A 25,373-nucleotide genomic window follows, 5' to 3' on the forward strand; every position below is an offset into this window, starting at 1 on the left:
ATAAATAAGTCTAAAGAATGGCTAATTTGTGGGTTTGGAGACATCAGAAATACACCGGTAAAAGAGACAGTGACAGCAATTTCCAAAAAGTCCATACAACCTATGACTCTGAGGTAGACATAAAAAAAGCAGTAGTAATATGAACAGGACAAGACATAGTGTGAATGGTAAGACACAAAAAAACTTTTTTTAAACAAAGAAAGTATTTTATATTATCAGACAAATCATATATGTACTATCTCCTACCTACATGCTAGGAAAATTATGAAGTAGTTCTTGAAACTGGCATTATTCACATTCCATTTATTTTATAACCTGGATGCACCTGTGCCATATGGAAGTTCCCAAGCTAAGGGCTGAACTGAGCACACCACAGCCATAGCAACACCAGATTAGGGCCACATCTGTGTTCTAAACTATAGCTCATAGCATACCAGATCCTTAACCCACTGAGTGAGGCCAGGGATTGAACTGACATCCTCACAGGCACCATGTTGGGTTCTTAATCCACTAAGCCACAAGAAGATCCCCTCATAGTCCTTTTTTAAAAAAATCAAAAAAGAAAGTCAATATACCCAAGTACAACTGGTCTAATCACAAGGGCTCTCCCTCTAACACAAGTTGTCTCAGTTTCTCTGAGGCAGGCTGGTATCACAGAAGCACCACTGAGTAGAGCTGGGTTCTAGCTCTTTCGTGACACCAATTAACCATGTGACCTTGAGAAACCTGCTTGATTTTTATGAACTCTTTCCCCATTTTTTTTTTCTTTTCTTTTTAGGACTGCACCTGAGCCCAAAAAAGATTTGTACCTTCTATTTGAGAAAGCAAATAGTGTACTGTACTTGAAGAAAATTGTATTCAAGAGTTAAAAATAAAGCTCATGCCAATGTTTTAAATGCAGATAGCCTTAATAAAAGCCTTCTAGTGGAATACTGATGTTTAAAATGCTTATTTTAAACTTTTCACTGCATTTTCATTATATATGGCTGTAATTAAAAGTAACAAGAAAGAGCTCTTGTACTGAAGAGTCATCATGTACAATGTATATTACATTATGCTACAAATTCTTCTTTTGGATTAAAAGGAAAACTTATCCTGGGTCATTCTCTTTTAAAGCATAGTAACAGAAATGCAAATAAAGGGAGTTCCCGTAGTGGCTCAGTGGTAAGTGAACCCGGCTAGTATCCATGACGACATGCATTTGATCCTGGCCTCGCTCAATGGGTTAGGATCTGGCATAATCATAAGCTCTGGTATAGACTGTGATGCAGCTCAGATCTGGTGTTGCTGTGGCTCTGGCACAGACCAGCAGCTGCAAGTCCAGTTCGACCCTGGCCTGGAAACCCATATGCTGCAGGTGCAGCCCTCAAAAAGACAAAGACAAAAAAAAAAAAAGAAAAAAAAAGAAAAAGAGAAAGACAATGCAAATAAGCCCCCACCAATATTATTTATCACACCTTTCCCCTTTTTCTAAAAGTAAGATTTTTTTACAATCATTGTATTAAGAAAATCACTGTGCAAAGATAACATCAGCTCCAAACACAAACACTATTTAATTCACGTATTTCATTTATTAAATATTGGCTTGCTCAAGGGATACTGCTAGGCAGTGGGAGATAGTAAAGATTCAGCTTCTCACTGAAGACCTTAAGGAGAAAAAAATTATGCTATCAAGCAGCTCAAACTAGCTTCATTTACAATAAGGATGTCGAGAAACTAGGCAAAGATCCAGCAAAAAATAGCTAACTTAAATTCTTATACATGATTAATAAATAATATTTTCAAAAAGAACTATCCTGAAAATATTTTCTTCAAATATAAACTTTAATTTTTTTAAAAAAGATAGTTTGTAAAAACTAAAAAGCGTAATTATAAATCTTAATGAGACTTAATGACTTCCAAAAAAAACTTACTAAAAAAATTTTTTTTATATAAAAAAGAATGGATCAAAATTTACAGTCAAACCTACTTGGTTAACTAAATTAAATTTATATCTTGAGAAAAGTCACCTCACAGATCTAATCCAATGCGTTCAATAGGTGGAATAAAAATTCAGATCACAAATGCTTGATACTTTTCCATACCCTACAGATGGTCATCAGATAGAATAAAAAGTAATTATCTGTTAAATAAATACATTTTTACAATGACAGAAATAACAGAGGGAATATAATTCAAATATCAAATAGAGAAATAATACTAATCATTATGACATGATGAAAAACTTTGAAACTCTTTAGAAAACTAGAAACAATTCAAGTCAAATGAAGACAATGTGAAAATAAAATCTATTAAGCAAAATAAGAACTCCTCAGTAAAAGCACCTAATTTAGAATGATCCACTTTCATTTCCCAAGAATCTGTTACAATGTATTAATGTCACTAAGTACATTACTAGCATTTTAGATTATAAATTAACTCTAAGCAGCGTAACTGAAGTTGTCTGATCTCACCTTCCAAGGAAATACCAAGACTGGCCAGAATTAGGATCTGCCTCCAATGACCTCTGAAGATATTGAATAGCATAGCTTTCCTTTGTGGCTTTGTCTCCCAGCAGATCCACATTATGATGCATCCATCCTATAATTAAATAATTGCACACATTCACTCATGATTCAACTATTGTTCTAGCTTTAAGAACATCATGAAGAACACAAATTAAAATACCTTTTTAGTGTATTTATTTACTTATCATTGGGATCAAACTTTCCCAAAATGTCAAACTACCAATGTTTGTTATAGGACAGTCCATTTTACACGAAATGATATAATCGAAGCTACGATACGCTCTTAAAGAACAGGGAAAATTAAAAGATCTGTGGGTCTGCATAAAAGCCATAGATTTTCCTTTTCAAAATTAAATTTTGAAAAAAATTTCAACTTAAAAACCCCCAAAATTAAGATAATTAATTTACCTATCTGTCCTGTAAAGATTAAACAATCTAGTAAGTCCATGTTTATCTCTTATGAATAAATAAAAGTACATATTCAAGGATAAATCATTAAAAACAAAAACACCTTACCAAACACCCTACACCATACTGACACTAGTTATTTTCACATAATCCTAAAAATATAACTTTTCATCAAAAACAATTAAAAAAAGAACCCTCCAAAGCTGTGTGTATATCTCAACAAAAAACTGGTTAAAAAAGTTCAAAAACTGGTTAATAAAGAGGTTTGAATTATAGCTACAGTAACAATGGGGAGGTTGCATCACAATAAAATGTTAATCATTTAAGAGAGAAATTAGTGTTTCAGGAGTTGCCGTTGTGGCTCAGTGGAAACAAATCTGATTAGTACCCAGGAAGATGCAGGTTCAATCCCTGGCCTTGGCTCACGAGTTAAGGATCTGTCACTGCTGTTACGTGTGGTATGGGTCAGATTTGGCTAGGTTCTGGTGTTGCTGTGGCTGTGGTGCAGGCCAGCAGCTGTAGCTCTGATTTGGCTTCTAGCCTGGGAACCTCTACATGCCTTGGGTAAGGCCCTAAAAAAAAAAAAAAAAAAAAAAGAAAGAAAGAAAGAAAAAAAAAAGAAATTAGTGCTTCAATTGTGTGTGAATTCATGTGTATATAATTACTTTTGCAAAACCAAGGCAAAAGCATGATTAACTGCTTTTGACGTTACAGGTAAAATACTGCCATCATAAAAACATTCATGTTATCCCAAATATGTTTAAAATTTAGAAGTTATTTGATCAAAACCAAAGAGAAACAAAGAAAAAAAAAAAAAAAAAAACCCAGCCTACTTGTCAAAGATATACATGATTAATAATCAACAAAATGAGTTAACTGAGAAGTATTCTTACTATCATCTAAGCAAAAGTAAGTATTACTCCATATTATTTTTGAACATCAAATTCCTTTTAAAACATAAGAATGTAACAAATAGCTAGAAAAAATAAAGAATAAAACACTACATATTTTGCAGGTGAGCTATTTCCATTAACTCATATTATGAAATAATCTATGAAAACAAGCTCATTAGCACCCTGCTGTTTGAATTATTTTAATTCAATTAACCTAACAGGGTGCAAGGCACATGGAAGTATTCAAGCCTACAGAGGTCAATTACTAAGGGATAGTGCTAATAATTTAAAAGCAATGCATTTAGATGAATTTTGAGATGAAACTATGCTGAACAGTAGACATAAAAATATTGACTTCACACCAAGAAAAGGATCACAGTTATAAAAGAAATGTTTATAATATACTCATTTAGATGCAACTTCAAAGTAATACATGTCACAGAATGTTAATGAAAACGTACTTTTATGAACAGAGATAAAATTGTTCTCATCCACTTGCCCCTAAAATTTTAAAGTAACACAAAATGTATAATAAAAAGTAAATTTTTATATACCTAACTGTTGTAAAACAGTTGCTTTTACTTGTGCAGGTAGGTTTTCTGTCTGTAAAAGCTGTTCATAAGCTTCTTTTGCAGAATGATAATTCCTCTAAAGAGCAGAAAAGAACATATTCAGTGATAAAAAGAGGCAAGACAGGGGAAGGAAATTAAGAGATTAAAAAAGACCATGTATGAAATAAGTAAGGTAGAAGGATGTATTGCACAACACAGGAAATACGCCAACACTCATAATAAGTAAAATGCAACCAACAATTTGAATCACTGTTTTGTACACCTGAAATTTATATTATATTGTACATCAACTATACCTCAATTTATTAAGTAAATAAATCTTTAAATAGAAACACTCTAGTTTTTTTTTTTTTTTTGTCTTTTGTCTTTTTGTCTTTTGTTGTTGTTGTTGTTGTTGTTGCTATTTCTTGGGCCGCTCCCGCGGCATATGGAGGTTCCCAGGCTAGGGGCTGAATCGGAGCTGTAGCCACCGGCCTATGCCAGAGGCACACAGCAACGCAGGATCCGAGCCGCGTCTGCAACCTACACCACAGCTCACGGCAACGCTGGATCGTTAACCCACTGAGCAAGGGCAGGGACCGAACCCGCAGCCTCATGGTTCCTAGTCGGATTTGTCAACCACTGCGCCACGACAGGAACTCCTAGATTTTTTAAAGGAATTAATGTCATGATTTAACTAACTTTTCAAGTAATAAAATGGAATAAAGACCAATATATGTACATATAAACTGCATATATATTATAAACTTTTTAGTGTATAAGATTTAGATAACTAATAGCTAATAAAACTACCCTTTGATATAAAAAGGTTATCAGTAAAACATGAATTTGAAAAAATTTCCAGTATTCCAGAGGTTTCAAAGAAAATACATCAAACTCAGAGATTACTTAATAACATTCACAAAGCTATAGAAATACTCCACCATAATCCATATATTGAACCTAGAAAGACTTCTAAAGATATAGACATCTTTGTAACAAGCTGGCATAGCAAGTGCTACTACTACACTTTACAAAGTCTGAGACACAAGAAAAAAATAGTTAACTTTCAATTAAGAAGATACCCCTCCTTTCCACAAAAATCAGAGCTGTAGCTGTTGGCTTATACCACAGCCACGCAAGGATGGAACAGAGCCTTGTCTGTGACCTACATCATAGCACACAGCAAGGACAGAGACTGAACCCACATCCTCATGGATACTAGTCAGATTCATTTCTTCTATACCACAATGGGAACTCCCAATATTAATTCTTTGGAATAAACAAAGATGTCAGAATACAGGAGATCTACTTCAAATTTATGAAGGGCATTTATAAAAAAGGCAAAGTGATTATATATAGCAGTTTTCATAATTGCTACAATTTTGAAGCAATCATTATTTCCTTCATTTGGTGAAGGAATAAACTGGTATATCCATACAGAGGAATATCATTCAGAGCGAAAAACGACATGAAGGAACTGAAATGCATTACTACTATATCCATGAAGTCAGTATGAAAAGGCTACATATTGAATGATTTCAATTTTGTAACATCCTGGAAAAGGCAAAACTATAGAGAGTGTAAAATATCTGTGATTACCAAGGACTGAGGCATGCAGAAAGGTTAACTGGCACAGAAGAGAGGATCTTGAGAGTTGTGAAAATACTCTGTTTGGTACCATAATGATAATTATACATTCATCCAAATCTACAGAATGTATTAACAATAGACATGAACCATAATGAAACTCTGAACTTTGGGTATGATAAAAAATGTTTTTCCTTGTGATTACTCTTAGGATTTAGATATAGCCTTTTATATTTCATAATGGTAATTATGTTTTCTCTCTTTTTTGTTGGTTAGCTGGAATTGAGAACTATCAAATCTGATCTTTCCAAAGAATAAGTTCTCAGTTTTGTTGACTCTATTTTGTGTTTTAATTTCATTGATTTTTTTATATCTTTATCTTTCTTCTGCTTGAGTTAGGATTAATTATCATTTCTCTCACAGTGAATGAGGAGGCTATTCATATTAGGTCTAATTTTCCATACAAGCATTTAAACTATGTATTATCACTCTAAGCAACTCTCTAACCACATCCCCCAATTTTGAAAGGTGAATTGTTATTTTTATTTGACTAAATATTTTTAGTTTTTCTTGCAACTCTTTCTGGATCCATAATTTAGGACTATGCTATTAAACTTTCAAGTATAAAGAAATTCACTTTCCTACCATACTGTTATAAGCTCATGACTACACTGTTTTAAGAACATACTTAGTATAATTTGTACTCTTTTAAAGTTTTCGGATATATTCCATAGGTCATAAAGTAATTTACATTAATGAATGTTCCAAGAGCCATGAAAGCTGTTAAGATTCTGCTATAACCTATGCTTGTTTAAGCCAATCATTTCACAGTATGATTAATACTAGCATTAAGACTGACAAGTTGATTGATTATACACTATTCAAGTTACTTTGACTAAATTTTTTTATCTAGTTGATTATTCATTTATTAAGTCATATTGAAGACTGAAGACTTCAAAGAAATAGTGGCTTTATCTACTTCTTGTAGGATCTTTGTTTTCACATATTTTGATGCTGTGCCACCAGCTATACCCATGTTTAGGGTTGTTATGTCTTTTGGGAGAATATCTTTCTATTATTTCTTTACTTAAAAGATATCTGAGTCTTTGTATTTAACTGTATTTACTCTCAATAAATCTAAGCCCATCTTCAAGAAATACTAGACCATTTCTAAGTATAATGAAAGCACCTACCCTTTTCAATATTCCCAATTTCTCCCTTCTTTCAATTTATATATCCATATGCTCTAAACATAATGCATATGGTCACTATTAATACAGTCTTTTTATTATTATTATTATTTGCTTTTTAGAGCCAATCCATGGCATATGGAGGTTCCCAGGCTAGGGGTCAAATCAGAGCTACAGCTGCCGGCCTTCACTACAGCCACAGCAACTAGGATACGAGCCAAGTCTGCAACCTACACCACAGCTCACGACAACGCTGGATCCTTAACCCAAAGAGCAAGGCCAGGGATGGAACCAGCAAACTCCTGGTTCCTAGTCGGATTCGTTTCTGCTGCGCCACAACGGCAACTCCTGGTCACTATTAATACAGTGTTAAAGAAGCTATTGAGATACAAAAGTTACATAACTTAAAGAGTCCAAAATTAACAAACAAATTTTACTTAACTCATTTCTCTTCTGAAGATCTATGAAACCAAGACCCATGTTTCTGGTCAATATTATTATCCTTCTCCATGAAACTTTTAACATTTCTTGCCATATGGTCTGTTGTCACTGAATTGCCTAATTTAATGTTTGCCTCAGAAAGTATTTCTCCCACAAATTACTAAATGATTTTTTAATAGGCAAATGTAAATAGAACCAGACCAAAATATTCCCATTATTGATGTACTACATTAGTATGGCACACAATTAAAAGAACCAGAATGGATATATATTTATTACTGAAACCTGCACTCTATCCCATGTCCCTTTTACCAAATATCACTTTGCTGTTTTGTGATAGCACATTTTACCTAGTTGCCATGTCTCCTTAGCCTAATTCTGACTATAAAAGTCACAGATATTCATTTCCATTTTTATTAGTTTAAGAGAAGTTTTAAGTAGCACTAGCAGGTATTTTTTAAAGTTTCTCATTTTCCATACGATTATCTGGGGAAATGGGTTTTGAAAAGGAGGAATTACAGTGGTAAAGTAATCTTCTCATCACTTCATACTTACCTCTGACAGTATTAACTTTGTTTAAATGACTAACATAGAGTGCTTGTCAGTTAGCTCTACCGAATAGACACCCACCACTAATCCTTTCCATAAATATACTCTTCAGACAGAATCAAGCTTGCACTTAAGAGAAGCACCTCTTTAATGGGGGTGTATATAAGTAAGAGGTATTCTATTCTGAAAAGATAATTACAACGGTCATATAATTAGAAGTAAGCAGATTTTATCATTTCAACACTTTGAAGGGATATTTATTTTACTTCACTTTCTCTACGCTTTATGGTACTGATAAGTCTGCCAAAGATTTTTATCCTGATTCACCTGTAAATAAGGTGGAATTTCTGCTCGTTTTTCATCATTATAATAATGACAATCAAGAGTCTGGTCCTTGAGTTCCACTGTGGCTCAGCGGAAATGAATCTGACTAGGATCCACAAGGATTCAGGTTCAATCCCTGGCCTTCCTCAGTGGGTTAAGGATCTGGCATTGCTGTCAGCTGTGGTGTCGGTCACAGACACAGCTCAGATATGACATTCCAGTGGCTGGGATGTAGGCTGCAGGCTACAGCTTGAATTTGAATTCAATCCCTAGCCTACTGGGACCCTCCATAAGCCATGGCTATAACCCTAAAAAGACAAAAACAAACCCCAAAAACAAACAAACAAAACAGTCTGGTCCTTTACCCATGAATTTTTACACCCTTTTATTTAAAAAATATGTATTACAGATAGCCATTTATCCATGATACATGTCAATATGTTTTTCTTTTGGTCTGTCCGTTTCTTTTGCCACAAAACATGGCTTTCTAAATTTTCATTTAAGATTTCTTAAATCATGAAAAACTAATCTGTTCTTATTACTAACTATGGCTTTTTGAACCACACTAGTCTTTTACTAAGGAAAATCCACTGACATTTTCCTCTGGTGCTTTCACATTTACAAATAAAGCTGATACATTCAGAATAATTATTGTTTATGATGTGAAATATGGAACTAATTTTACTTTTTGCAATGCCTATACAATTGTTCTGGCACCACAAAATAAGATAATCTTCTCTGCCCAGAGTAACACCAGTACTTTCCCCCATTTTTGGCTACCCTACAGCATTTAGGGCTCCTGAGACAGAGATCAGATCCAAGCTGCCATTGTGGCAATGCTGGATGCTTAACTTGCAGTACTGAGTTGGGCAGTGAACCTGCTTCCTTACTCCACCATTGTTTTTATTAACAGATTTTCAAGTTTTCAGATCTGGGCTTCCTGTTCTATTATTCTGGTCTATTTGTTCATATACATGTCAAACTATAATAATCACAGCTTTATGGTATAACTTAATAGAAGCAATTTAATATTCAGCATGGCTAATGCTTTCCTTTGTTAATGGTTCTTCAGGGAAAGATGTGGAAAAAGGAAAACCATATTCTTCCACCATGGTTTTCTACCCATATATTACAGTTAATATCAACTCAGTGATCTCCACTACAAAGTTTCCTTGCTTCTTTACTAGGATTGTATTAAATTTACAAACCAATCTAAGAAGAGCTGACAAAATAACAGCAAATTTTCCCATCTAAAACCAATAATGTTTTTCATTTTGCTCAAGCCTACTTTTGTATCTTTCAGGAGTATTTTAAATTTGTTATTATATAAATTTCACATATTTCTTCTCATGTTTACTCCTTAATCTTTTTTTTTTTTTTTGGTCTTTTCTAGGGCCACACCCACAACATATGGGGGTTCCTAGGCTAGGGGTCTAATTGGAGCTGTCAGAGCCACAGCAATGCCAGATCCGAGCAGAGTTGGTGACCTACACCACAGCTCACGGCAACACCAGATCCTTAACCCACTGAGCAGAGCCAGGGATAGAACCTGCAACCTCATAGTTCCTAGTCAGATTCATTAACCACTGAGCCAAGACAGGAACTCCGACTCCTTTATCTTATTCTTTGGTATTTGTAGTATTACAAATGTGCTTCTTCTATCATTATGCCCTCTAATTATGTCTATGAAGTCCACCATTTTCACACCAATGTGTCTCTAATTGATTTCCATTGTCTAATTCCACTGGTACAATGTTGAGAAGTTTCTTGTTTCTTAGCATAATTGAAATGTTAAAACTCTGTATTTAAGTGGAGTGTTTCTCGGAATTCTCATCGTGGCTCAGTGGTTAAAGAATCTGACTAGGAACCATGAGGTTGCAGGTTCAGTCCCTGGCCTTGCTCAGTGGGTTAAAGATCCAGCGTTGCCTTGAGCTGTGGTGTGGGTTATAGATGCCGCTTGGATCCCGCGTTGCTACGGCTGTGGTACAGGCTGGTGGCTACAGTTCCAATTAGATCCTAGCCTGGGAATCTCCATATGCTGTGGGAGTGGCCCTAGAAAAGGCAAAAAGACCAAATAAATAAATAAACAAATACATAAATGGAGTGTTTCTCATTATAAAGAAAAAAGATATTGGGTTTCGGCCTTCTCTGTGTTTACAAACACATCATCTGTAAGAAGAAATTCTTTAATTCTCGTTTTCTTGAGTGTTCATTTAGGGGTTTTAAATTTGACTCAAAGTTTCACACAAGCATTTACTCAGTAATCACAGAATATTTTTCTTTTGATTTATTATGATGGTATATGATAGTTACTGAGTTCACTCTATTAGGAAAACCCACCTGTCTAAGTTTCATTGGCCATAGTTTATTACTTTCTTCATATGGTGTTGAATTTCTCTGTGCCAGATTTTTATTTAGCAAATAAACAACACATACACTCTCCAGTTTTCTTCTTCTTTTTTTGATTTTTAGGGCCATACCTGCATCATGTGAAGTTCCCAGGGTAGGGGTCAAATTGGCGGTACAGCTGCAAGCCTACATCTCAGCCACAGCAATGCAGGATCCAAGCTAAGTCTGTGACCTACATCACAACTCACAGCAACACCGGATCCTTAATCCAATAAACAAGGCCAGGGATCGAACCTGTGTCCTCACGGATCCTAGTTGGGTTGGTTAACTGCTGAGCCACAACGGGAATTCCTACAGTTTTCTTCTTGATACTGCCTTTATTTAAACTTAGGCATCAATGGTATATCTGCTTGGAAAAAAGTGTTAAGTTTTCTTTCATTTTGAATCTTCTAAAATAAAAGATTTTATGTTCTAAGTCTTCCAAATACAGACTACCTGGTCTCTGAATATTTTGTGGGAACACCCTGTGAAAACATCTGGACAAGGTACTTTTTTTGGTAAGACGATTCTTTTAAAACTTGATTTCTTGTATGGGAATTGGTCTTGTCTTCTAACTCCACTGGGGTCAATGTCTGTACACTGTACACCAACAAATGGCCCAATCCACCTAAGTTTTAAAATTTATTCATATAGAGACCATAAACAGTCTCTTGTGATTCTTTAAAATATCCTCTTTTTTTTCTTTTTATGTCTTGACTTGTGGTATATATAAGTTTCTGGGCTACAGGTTGAATGGGAGCTGCAGCTGGGACCTATGCCATAGCCATGGCAATACCAGATCTCAGTTGTATCTGTGACATACATCACGGCTCATGGCAATGCCAGATCCTTAACCAACTGAGAGAGCCCAGGGATCAAACCCACATTCTCACAAACACATATTCTTTGATGATTACAGATGTAGAAATTTGCAAAAACAAACAAAACATACTGGCAAACTGAAACCAACAACACATAAAAATGACTATACAACATGACCCAGTGAGATTCATCTCAGGTTCACAAGGGTGGTTCAACAAATGCAAATCAGTCAACATCATACACCACATTAACAAATCAAAGTAAAAAACCACATGATCACCTCAAAAGATGCAGAAAAAGGATCTGACAAAATCCAATTCCCATTCATGAAAAGAAACATCTTTCCAAAACAGGTATAGAGGGACTATATCTCAACATAATAAACTCTATTTATGACAAAACTACAGCTGACATAATATTCAATGGAGAAAAGCTGAAAGTCTTCCCATTAAAATCTGGACAAGACAAGGATATCCACTCTCACCACTGTTATTCAACATGGTATTGGAAATCCTAGCCACAGCAATCAGACTAACAAAAGAAACAAAAGCTATTCAAATTGGACAAGAAGAGGTAAAATTGTCACTGTATGCAGATAACATGATACTACAGATAGAAATCCCTAAGGACTCCAGACAAAAACTACTTGATCTAATGAATGAATTAAGCAAAGTATGAGGATACAAGATTAACATTCAGAAATGGGTTGCATTTCTGTATACTAACAATAAATACTAGAAAATAAGTATAAAAACATACCTGTTAGGAGTTCTCGCTATGGCTCAGAGGCTTAAAAACCCAACTAGTATCCGTGAGACTATGGCTTCAATCCCTGGCCTCACTCAGTGGGTTAAGGATCCGTCACTGCCATGAAATCTGGTGCAGGTCACATATGTGACTCAGATCTGCCATTGCTGTGGCTGAGGCATAGGTCGGCAGCTGCAGCTCCGATTCAACCCCAAGCCTAGGGACTTCCATATACCACAGGTGCGGCTGAAAGGAAAAACAAAAAAAACATTTAAAACTGCATCCAAAAAAATTAAAAAATTAAAAACCAGGAATAAATCTGACAAAGGAAGTAAAAGACTTAACATCCTAGGAACTATAAAGCATTGATAAAAGAATTTAAAGAGGATTAAAAGAAATGGAGATATCCCATGCTCTTGGATTAGAAGATTTAATATTTTTAAAATGGCCATACTACCCAAAACAATCTACATATTTAAATGTGATCTCCTATCAAATTACCCATGACATTTTTCAGAGAACTAAAACAAATAATCAAAAAATGTATATGGATCTCAAAAGACCCAGTCATGCCAAAGCGCAACTGAGGAAAAAAGAACAAAGCAGGAGGCATAACTCTCCCAGACTTCAGACAATATTACAAAGCTACAGTAATCAAGACAGTGTGGTAATGCTACAAAAACAGATGTACAGACCAACGGAAGAGAATAAAGAACATCCAAATAAACCCAGACACCTACAGTCAATTAATCTTTGGCAAAGGAGGCAAGACTCTATCATGGGAAAAAGACAGTCTCTTCAGAAAGTGGCCCTGGAAAAGGTAGACAGCTGCATGTAACTCAATGAACTAGAACACACTCTCAAGGCATCCTAAAAATAAACTCAAAGTGGCTTAAAGACTTAAACCTAAGACATGACACCATAAAACTCCAAGAGAACTTACGTAAAACATTCTTGGCGGAGGACTGACATGGCAGAGGAGTAAGATGTCACGCTCACCTTCTCACAAACACATCAAAAAAACATATCTTACCTGTAAAACAACTCGCACAGAATATATACTGAATGCTGGCAGAAGAACTTAAACTGCCAAAAAGACAAGAATCTCTTGACATAACTGGGTAGAAGAAAAGAAAAATAGAAGGAATTGGGATGGGACTACTAGCATTCCTGAGAGGGAGCTGTGAAAGAGAAAAGGAACACACATCTTGGGAAGCCACCTAACTGACGGGGAGATCAGGCGAGGAGACAGAATGACCTCAAAGTCTCCAAGAAAAGCACAGCAGCTGGACTAAGGAGGGCAAAGTAGAGAGAGAGCCACACAGACCATGTGAACCCCCGACCCAGACACCACAGCCTGAGACAGTCCAGCAGGAGCTAGGCACTGAGACTAAGGCTCTGGAGGTCAGTCCCAGGAAGAGGACTAGGGTTGGCTGTGTGAGGACAACCTGAGGGCTAAGGGGCGCTGTGCCATGGGTGGGGGAGCCACAGTGTGCTATGGGCTGGGAATTGAGAGTGGAACTCCACGGCAGAGGAAAACTGGGAGAAGGTCTGGGCCCACAGGTGAAGCAAGGTGCCATTGATGCGGAGGGCAAGAGAAGGGGTGGACAGACATAGGAATCTCACTGCACATGGGCACGAGGGCTCTTATAAGGCAGGGCATCTCTGGCAGGTGGGGTAAAGCCACTTGCTTGGGCTATGGGAGATCATGAGCATCTTGTGTAGGCTATAGGTGACCAGGCATCTCTTGCATGGACTAAGGGCAGCAGGGGGCTAAGTATAATGTGGTACCTCTTGTGTGATCTACAGGTGGCAGGGACAGATTGCAGCAGTTGTCTCAGAGGCCAGAGGGAGGAGTGGCCTGCCACCACTGAGGGCCTGCGAGTGGGCTGCGAGTGGGCTCCACCTGCAGCCCCAGTCACCTCAGGGGTTAGCAAAAAAAAAAAAAAAAAAAAAAAGAAAAAAAAAAGAAGGCACTGTAACCAAACACCACATGTTATTGCTCTCACCCCCCTGGGAATACACCCACCTTGCAGCTGCCACTGCCAAGTGCTCTGGGCAGCATCCAGATGCTTGCTCACTGCCCCTTCCCCAAATCCTACAACTAGGAGCAGCTGGTGCAGTACTTCCTGTGTGGGCTCAGCAGGATGGGGTGCTTCTTGCATGGTCTGCAGCTGGCGGGACGAGCGGGAGCAAACCACTACAACCGTCTGTGACTCCAGAGGTGGGCACTGCCCACCACCACTGGTGATCCCTGAACCAGAACAACCTGCAGCCCCAACCACCTTGGAGGGCACCACAGAGGAGGACACTGCAATGGAAAACCACCTCTTCTTGCTCTCACTTCCCTGGGAAAACATCGGTCCTGCTGGTGCCAGTGCCGAACGCCCAGGGCAGTGCCCACATGCTCGATCACTGTCACCTCCCAGGATCCTGCAACTAAGAGCAGCTTGTGCAGCACCTCCTGTGTGGGCTAAGTGAGAAGAGGTGCTTTTTGCATGGTTTGCAGGTGGTGGAGGCAAACTACCATATTTATCACTGACTCCAGAGGTGGGAGTGGTCCACCACCACTAGGGGTCCCTGAACAGTAACCACCCAACAGGTTCCAATCACCTCAGAGGAGGGCACTGCAATCAAACACTACCTGCTATTGCTCTCACTCCCCTGCAAACTCACACACACTGCTGCTGCCACTGTCAAATGCTCTGAGCACCTTGTAAATCTGCCTAGGATCATTATGACTTTCCAGGGCCCTGCAACTAAGAGTAGCCTGTGCCACCTTCCTGCAGGTCCTTGTGGCTGTTAAGAGCCCAGCAACCAGGCCCTGACTGCTGGCCCTACCCATTGCCTCCTTCTCTCTGAAAACACACTCAGCACCCTGGGGATTAGAGCCTGCTCAAACCAAAGAAAGAGACAGCAAATATTCAAACTCCCAAGCCAAAATTAAATAGGAATAAACCCCCACAAAACACAAAGGGGCACTTCTACATAGAAGTAGCCCTCTAAGACTGCAGTTTGGCTTCCCTAAACTCACAGAAGAAGAAAAACAAACAAGATGAAGATGCTCAGAAATCATTCCCAGTTAAAAGAACAGGAGAATTCACCTGAAGCAGTCAACAATGAAACAGACCTCTGCAATCTGACAATGAGTTCAAAAGGCAAGTAGTGAAAACACAGAAGAAATTAAGGCTGAATATCAAGGAATTAAGAGTGAATAAGAACAGTAATGCAGATTCCTTTAGAAAGGAACTAGAAAATATAAGGAAGAACCAAGAAAAATTAGAAAATTCATTTGCAGAGATGCAAATTGAGCTAAAGGGACTAAAAGAGCAGAATGAATAATGCATAGGGACAAATTAGTGCCTTAGAAGATATGATAATGGAAATCACCCAATCAGGGCAGCAGACAGAAAACCAAATGAAAAAAATGTGAAAGCAATATAAGAGATCTCTGGGATAATACAAAGTGGACCAATTATACATAATAGGCATTCCAGAAGGAAAAGAAAAAGAAAAGGTGATTGAAAATATACTTGAAGAAATTATGTCTGAAATCTTTCCAAATCTAAAGGAAACTGATATCAAGATTCAGGAAGCACAGAGGGCCCCAAACAAGTTGAACCCAACAGGACCACACCAAAACATGTTACAATAAAAACGGCAGAAGTTAAAGATAAAGAGAAGATTCTAAAGGCAGCAAGAGAAAAGTAGAGCATTAATTATAGGGAACACCCATAAGGCTATCAGCTGATTTCTCTACAGAAACACCACACAGGTCATAAAAGCATGGCAAGATATATTTAAAGTGCTGAAAGGAAAAAATATGTAACCGAGAATACTTGATCCAGCAAGAATATCATTTAAAATAGAAGGGGAAATAAAGCATTTCTCCAACAAACAAATGCTAAAAGAGTACGGCAATATGAAACCCATTCTAAAAGAAATACTGAAAGACCTTCTCTAAATAAAAAAAAAAGTAAGAAGAAATAGGATGGAGGAAATAACAATTGGAAAGCAATGTTTTTGAGCCCATGTAATTATCAGGATAAAGCAAGCAGATACAGAAAGTGGTTAAATACTTAAAACACAGGGTAGAAGCAAATCAAAACCTGACATTACATTCATAAAAACTAAAAAGAAAAGTACTCAATCATAAATAAATGGAAATCATCCAACCAAAAAAGAAAGGAAGAAAGGAGAAACATACAATCAACTGGAAAACTAGGTTTAGGTGGCAATAAATACATGTCAATCACCAATCACCTTAAATGTCAATGGACTGAATGCGCCAATCAAAAGGCACTGAGTGGACAGACTGGATAAAAAAGCAAAACCCTAAAATGTGCTGTGAACAAGAGACTCATGTTAGAGCAAAGGACACATATAGACTGAAAGTGAGGGGATGGGAAAAGATATTTCATTCCAAAGCACAAGATAGGAAAGCAGGAGTTGTAATACTCTTATCAGACAAAATACACTTTAAAATGAAGGCCATAAAGAAAGATGAAGAAGGACATTAATTAATGATAAAAGGATCCATTCAAGAAGAGGCTATTATAATCATCAATATTTATGCCCCTAAATGGGAACACCCAGATACCTACAACATACAAACAGACATAAAAGGAAAATTGATGGAAATTCAATAATGGTAGGAAACTTTAACACCCCACTCACATCAACAGACAGATCTTCTAGACAGTAAATCAATAAGGCAACAGAAATCCTATATGACACAAAAGAAAAGTTAGACTTAACATTTTCAGGACATCACATCCAAAAAAATAAGAATATATATTCTTCTCAAGTGCACATGGAACATTCTCAAGGATCAATCACACACTGGGGCACAAAGCTAACCTCAACAAATTTAAGAGTGCAGAGATTATTTCAAGTATCTTCTATGACCGCAATGGCACGAAACTAGAACTCAATCACAATCGCATGAAAGTAAAATTCAACCACAGGAAAATAAATGAGAAAAAACTAACTACATGGAGACTAAACAACATGCTACTAATAAAACCAATGGGTCAATGAGGAAATCAAGAAGGAAATTAAAAAACAGCTTATGACAACCAATAATGAAGACAAAACCACTCAAAATCAATGGGAAGGCGCAAGAGCAGTTCTCAGAGGGATATTCATAGCAACAGAGGCCTTCTTCAAAAAAGAAGAAAAATCTCAAGGTGACAGTTTAACCCACTACCAAAATGTTAGGAAAAGAAGAACAAACAAAACCTAAAGTCAGTGGAAGGAAGGAAATCATAAAGATCAGAGAGGAAATCAATAAATCAGAGATTCAAAAAAATAGGAAAAAAAGATCAATAAATCCAAGAGCTGGTTCTTTGAAAAGGTAAGCAAAATTAACAAACTTCTTGCCAGACTCACCAAGAAAGGAGAGAAAAAGCCCAAATAAACAAAATAAGAAATGAAAAAAGAAAAATAACAACAGATACAGCAGAAATACAACCAACCATAAAAGAATACTATGAACAATTTTATGAAACTGAATATGTAATAAAAACACTCCCTATAAATTAAGGTCCAGGACCAGATGGCTTTACAGGTGAATCCTACCAAACATATAAAGAGGAACTTCTATCCATCCTCCTCTTAAACTTTTCCAAAGGTTGAAGAAGAAACACTCCCAAAGACATTTTATGACACCACCCTAATACCAAAACCAGACAGAGATACCACCAAAAAAGAAAACTACAGGCCATTATCTTTGATAAATATAGACACAAAAATTCTCAACAAAATTTTAGCGAATTGAATCCAACAATGTATAAAAAAGATCATACACCACAACCAAGTGGAATTCATCCCAGGTTCAGAAGGATGGTTTGACATACACAAATCAATCAACATCATTCATCATATTAATAAAGGAAAGTCAAAAATCATGATCATCTCAATAGATGCAGAAAAAGATCTGACAGTCCAATATCCATTCATGATCAAAACTCTTAACAAAAGTGTGGGAACATACCTTAACATAATAAAAGCCATTTATGACAAACCCACAGCCAATATAATGCTCAATGGAGAAAAGCTGAAAGCCTTCCCACTAAAATCTGGAACAAGACAAGGATGCCTACTACTCTTACCAGTGCTATTAAACATAGAATTGGAAGTCTTCACTACAGCAATCAGACAAACAAAAGAAATAAAAGGCATCCAAATTGGAAGAGAAGAGGTAAAACTATCACTGTACACAGATGATATGATACTATACACAGAAAACCCTAAGGACTCAACCCCAAAACTACTCTAACTGATCAACAAATTCAGCAAAGTAGCAGGACATAAGATTAACGTTCAGAAATCAGTTGCAGTTCTGGATACTAACAATGAAATATTAGAAAAGGAATACAAAAATGCAATACCTTGTAAAACTGCACCCCAAAAATTAAATCTCTGGGAACAAACCTGACCAAGGAGGTGAAAGACTTATATGCTAAGAACTATATTCAAGGAAATTAAAGACAATTCAAAGAAATGGAAACATATTCCATTCTCCTGGATTTTTTTATTAATTAAATTAATATTGTAAAAATGGCCATTCTACCCAAAGCAAACTACGGATTCAATGCAATCCCTATCAAATTACCCATGACATTTTCCACAGAACTAGAATAAACAATCCAAAATTTATATGGTGGTACATATACACAATGGAATACTTCTCAGCCATCAAAAAAGGCAAAATAATGCCATTTGGAGCAACACAGATGGAACTAGAGACTCTAATACTGAGTGATGTAAGTCAGAAAGAGAAAGACAGATACCATATAATATCACTTACATCTGGAATCTAATATACAGCCCAAACGAACCTTTCCACAGAAAAGAAAATCATGGACATGGAGAACAGACTTGTGGTCGCCAATGGGGAGGGGGAGTGAGTGGGATGGACTGGGAATTTGGGGTTAACAGTTGCATACTATTGCCTTTGAAATGGTTAAGCTATGAGATGCTGCTGTATAGCACTATATGACATAGTGACTATATTGTAAGATAGTCACTTATGATGGGGCACGATAATGTGAGAAAAAAGAATGTTATACATGTATATGTGACTGGGTCACCTTGCTGTACAGTATAAAACTGACAGAACACTGTAAAACAGCTATAATGGAAAAAATAAAAATTACTTTAAAAAATTATCTGACATAAATCATACAAATGTCTTCTTAGGTCAGTTTCCCAGCAGAAATAAGAACAAAAATAAACAACTGGCACATGATAAGACTTGAAAGCTTTTGCATAACAAAATAAATCATAAACAAAACCAAAAGATAACCTACGAAGCGGTAGAAAATATTTGCAAACAACGCAACCACAAGGGCTTATTTGTCAAAATATACAAACACAGGAGCCCCTGACTAGATAGAATCCATGATGGCTGGGGTTCGATCACTGGCCTTGATCAGTGGGTTAAGGTCTAGCACTGCCATGAGATGTGGTGTGGGTCACAGATGAATCTTGGATCCTGTGTTGCTGTGGTTGTAGCACAGGCTGGTAGCTACAGCTCCAATTTGACCCCTAGCCTGGGAACTTCCATATGCTACTGGTGTGCCCTAAAAAGATAAAAAGAGAAAAGCAAAATATACAAACAACTCACACAACTCAACAACAACAAAACAAACAGGAGTTCCCGTCCTGGCGCAATGGTTAACGAATCCAACTAGGAACCATTAGGTTGCGGGTTCGATCCCTGGCCTTGCTCAGTGGGTTAACGATCCAGCGTTGCTGTCATGTGTGGTGTAGGTTGCAGACGCGGCTCGGATCCTTCATTGCTGTGGCTCTGGCATAGGCTGGCGGCTGCGGCTCCGATTGGACCCCTGGCCTGGGTATCTCCATATGCCGTGGGAGCGGCCCAAGAAACGGCAAAAAGACAAGAAAAAAACAAAACAAAAAAACCCAATTGAAAAATGGGGAGAAGACCTAAATAGACCTTTCTCCAAAGACGACATAGGGATAGGCAGCAGGTCCATGAAAATATGCTCAAAAATACTTGATTTATTAGAGAAATGCAAATCAAAACTACAAAGAGGTAGCACTTCATACAAGTCAAAACTGCCATCATGACTAAGTCCACAAAAAATAAACGCTGGAGAGGATGTGGCAAGTGTAGGGAATCCTCCTACACTTGTTGGTAGGAATGGAAATTGGTACAGCTACTACGGAAAAAGAGTATGGAGGAAGCTTAAAACACTAAAAATAGAGTTACTATGTGATCCAGGTATCCAACTCATGGACACACATCCAGGAAAGATGAAAACCCCAAGTTGAAGAGATATAGGCACCCCAATATTCAGAGCAAGACTATTTGTAACAGCCAAGATATGGAGGGGACCTAAACATCCACTGACAGAGGAAAAGATAAAGAAGATGTGGTACACAGACACAATGGAATATAACTCAGCCAATAAGAAGGAGTGAAATTATGCCATTTGCAGCAACATAGGTGGAACTAGAAATTATAAGTAACTCAGAATGACAAATACCACATTGTATCAATTCTATCTAGAATCTGATATATGGCACAAATGAACCTATCTACAAAACAGAAAGAGCCTCATAGACACAGAGAACAGACCCATGGTTGCCAAGGAGGAGGGGAAGGGAGTATGATGGATGGGGTGTTTAGGGTTAGTAATGCAAAGCATTACATTTAGAAATAGATAGAAAGCAATGACATACTGTATAGCACAGGGAACTATATCCTATATGTCCATGTTTTGGGATAGAGTATGATGGAAAAAATATTAAAAAAGAATGTGTACATATATGTATGACTGAGTCTCTGCTGTACACAGAAATTGTCTGCACAGCACTGTAAATCCACTGTAATTTAAAAATAAACAAGCAAATAAACATTCCTTATCTCTTTTAACATGTGAATACAGTTGCTCTGGATAGTACCAAATACACCATATTTATCCAACTTTTTCCCAAATGACAACCATCTGAGTTATTTTGGTGTGTCGTAGTAAAGCACTTGATCTCACTGACCTGCTTTATTTTTGGTGCAAAAATCATCACACTGCATGATTACTGTCTCTTTTCCCGGAAGCAGATAGGTTTATTATTTTTCCAGATGGCCTAAAACTACTGTTATTTATATACGTACACATATTCATATACACATATGTAATATATTGGGGGTGATAAATTAGACAAATGAACACTAAAGACCATAAAATGAAGAAACTCATCTCATTCAAAAATCACACCATAGTATAAAATCTACCCATTAATGTAAGGAAATGTCCTCCAACTTTGTTGTGGAGGATTACCTACAAGGAGAAAAAGAAATACAACAAAGAAGAGCATGATAAAGCACCTACTTGTCCTTCTACAGCACTGGGGAGTACAACATTTTGAACTGAACTACTATCTTAGAAAACTGCAATCATCAAATACATCCCAAGTACGTAGACATATCTCCTCAAAATTAATACAACTTTTGGAGCTCCCATCATGGCATAGTAGTTAATGAATCCAACTAGGAACCATGAGGTTGGGGGTTCGATCCCTGCTCAGTGGGTTAAGGATCCAGCACTGCTGTGACCTGTGGCGTAGACTGCAGACACGGCCCGGATCCTGCATTGCTGCGCCTCGGGCGTAGGCTGGTAGCTACGGCTCCAACTGGACCCCTAGCCTGGGAATCTCCACATGCCATGGGAGCAGCCCTAGAAAAGGCAAAAAAACCAAAAAAAAAAAAAAAAAAAAAAATCAATACAACTTTGAAAAAGGATGAACTAAAATCAAACCAGGGGTTGTAACACAAGAGGACATTCCCCCCCACCCCTTTTTTCTGCTGAGCCTGCGGCATATGAAAGTGCCCGGGCCAGGGACAGATCCTGAACCACAGCAGTGACCCTAGCCATAGCTGTGACAACACTGGATCTTTAACCCAAGGAGCCACCAGGAAATTCCAAGATCATTTTTGTATCACACTATTGCCTCAGTGGATTATGATAATCTGTTCCCAATCTAAGAATCTGCCAGGGGAAAAAACTGAAACAAGCCCAGAAATTAAAATGATATCTGTATGTTTTCATATTAATTCATTAATGTGGTATTTAGTAAATAATTCAGAGCAAAATGGAAAAAAATAAGTAAAGATAAATGAGAGAAAAACTAAGCAAAAATAAAGGTTAAAAAATTCACATTAGAATCATCAAACTTTCAAATTAATATGATTAATATGTTCATGAAAACAATACATTTCAGCACAGAATCGGAATTTATGCAAAGTGGCATCAGATTTTTTAGGGAAAAAAGCATAACTAAAATTAAGAACTAAATGTTTTAATTGCAGATGTGATACAGAACATGAGAAGATCAGTTACCTGGAAAATACATGTGAAGAAAATACAAAAGAGGGAGAGAACGTAGAAAATACATATAAAAATGGAAGAGAGTGAAAAGCTGTTAAGCAAAAGTACTGGAGAGCCAGAGGATGACAACTGGGGAAAGCAGTTTTTGAAGAAATAATTTTCCAGTATAACATAAACAAACAACATGTATAGATTCAAGATATACAAGAAACCACAACAGAAAAGCATAAATAACTAGGTTCATGGTGGCAAACTTCAGGAATATAAATACAAAGAAAAAATTTAAGTAATCAGCAAAAAGCAACTAAATGAAACCAGGGTGAACATGTCTAAGGATCAACAACAGAATCACAAAATTCTCCATCAAGAAATAATAAAAACCTGAAGGCAATGGAAAAAAAACTTTCAAACTGTGGAGATAAAATGTGATTTCATACCTACCAAAAGCATTTATCAGAAAAAAAGAAAAAAGAATTATAGCCAACAAAACTAAAAAATTAAAATTAAAAAAAATTTTAAAGCAGAAGATTTGACAATAAAAATGAGAAAGAGCACAAAATCATGTTTAACACTATTAACATGCTTATTTAGGACCTATTTAATAAACAGAATTTTAAAATTAATAAGTTAAAAAAGATACAGAAAAGCCTGAATACAACTAACTCTACATAACTTATCAGGAGTATGCCCAAGGACAACAAAACTCATGTTCTTTCTAATAAAAACATGGATCATTAACCAAGACCAATGATATGATGGCTCAAAAAGAGCAATTTTTAAAAATACAGATGATTTAAATACTAAAAGAATAAATAACAAATTTACAATTAACAAAAACATAATTAGGACATTATTTCATCATTGTATACATTAGTCAGCACATTACATAACCAGAGGTCAAAAAAAAAAGAACAAACCATAGTTAATACTAGAAAACTTCTGAAATAATAAGTGTAAGACAGACATCAAACCATATTGGAAGGAAAACTACTTTGATTCACATTGTTTCATAAAACTATAAACCAGTCATCTAAGTATGTCTGTCAAAAGCAAGAGTAACACTACATAAATTATACTGAAGGCAATTAATAAAACAAAGCAAGCATAAATAGAAGCATATAAAAGATTATTACTTTTACAAACCCTGGGAGGTCTGAACAATAAAAAACAAAAGGTGCTCACTATAGATCCCTATAAACATATCAGAAAGTATTACAAACAAATTTTTGTCAATAATGTACAGAAGAAATGGAAAAAAATCTCTTCCCCAAAACAGTATTCAACGAAATTAAAAAATCTCCGGACTTCCCGTGTGGCTCACAACAAAAAATCTAGAGCCCTCTCCGAAACTAAATAGTGACAAATACTGCTTTTTAAGGTATCTACAATCAAATCTCTTTCAATTATGAAAAGTCCAAACCTAAACAGCTTTGCCAGTAAAATCTTCCAAACATTAATACAATGTTTAACACAAAGTCTTTCCAGAGAATATTAAAATAAGGTAACATTTCCGAAGGCCTTTTGTGAAACAATATAGTCATTATTCCAAAATCTCCAGAGGGGACTACAAAAACATAAAAAGTAAAATAACCAATCTCTTTAACGAACTCAGGAACCTTGTAATATTGACAACCTAAAACTATAATGATATTCAAAAAACAATAATACTTTTCAATCAAATTATGTTTGCCTGAGACTTCAAGACTAGATTACCATTTGAAAGGTTAGCTGTAATTTGCAAATCTAGATAGGTAGAGTGAACAGATTTCTCTTTATTTCTCCCACTAACTTCAGCTAAAATTACTCAATATTGTACATAAAGCAAATGAACGTAAAGTTCTCTGGAAAATGGGGAAAAGTAACCAGCCTACTGACCTTTCACTGAGGAAGTAAATTACATAGAGCTTTTTTGGGAGTGTGCTTACTTGGTGTTTTGGGTTTGTTTGTTTTAAGCTTTTACAGTCACAGCTGGGGCATATGGAAGTTCCTAGGCTAGGAGGTGAACTGGAGCTGTAGCTGCTGGCCAAAGCCAGAGCAACACAGGATCTGAGTTTTGTCTTTGACCTACACCACAGCTTACCGCCAAATCCCTGACCTACTGAGCAAGGCCAGGATACAACCCACATTCTCATGGATACTAGCTGACTAGTTTCTGCTGTTCCTCCAAAAGAGGAACTCCAGGGTTTTTGGTTTTTATTTGTTGGTTTCAGCCCTATGTTTTCTCTTGCCTCAAAAATTCCTCACCAAGTTCTATAGAAGTAATAACTTAGAAGCACCAACAGGTAAAAACAGACAAATGTTCAAGAAAAAACAGATCTAATTAGAAGATGATACAGTGGCAGCCAGAGGAGAAAAATGGAAAATTCTCTACTCCAGCATATACCATGCAGTCTACATTTACATTTTTTTTTTTTCTTTTCTAGGACAAAAACTAACAGCAAATTTTCCCATCTAAAACCAATAATGTTTTTCATTTTGCTCAAGCCTACTTTTGTATCTTTCAGGAGTATTTTAAATTTGTTATTATATAAATTTCACATATTTCTTCTCATGTTTACTCCTTAATCTTTTTTTTTTTTTTTTTGGTCTTTTCTAGGGCCACACCCAC

The 25,373-nt window shown here is 36.6% G+C and overlaps 1 protein-coding gene across 1 annotated transcript in view; it reads right to left on the bottom strand.

The window, feature by feature from the left end:
• The window catches only part of LOC110255320 (lysine-specific demethylase 6A), a 177,118-nt gene that overhangs the window by 49,094 nt on the left and 102,651 nt on the right, over window positions 1-25,373 (bottom strand). Inside the window, 2 exon segments of the mRNA XM_085009005.1 lie at window positions 2,454-2,580; window positions 4,363-4,456. Coding sequence (XP_084865131.1) covers window positions 2,454-2,580; window positions 4,363-4,456 — 221 coding nt within the window.

Source organism: Sus scrofa, chromosome Y, assembly GCF_054392235.1.
Source record: "Sus scrofa isolate SSC_HxYL_T2T_F1_AM1 chromosome Y, Sscrofa_HxYL_maternal_Yorkshire_Landrace_v2.0, whole genome shotgun sequence".
Taxonomy (NCBI): Eukaryota; Metazoa; Chordata; class Mammalia; order Artiodactyla; family Suidae; genus Sus; species Sus scrofa.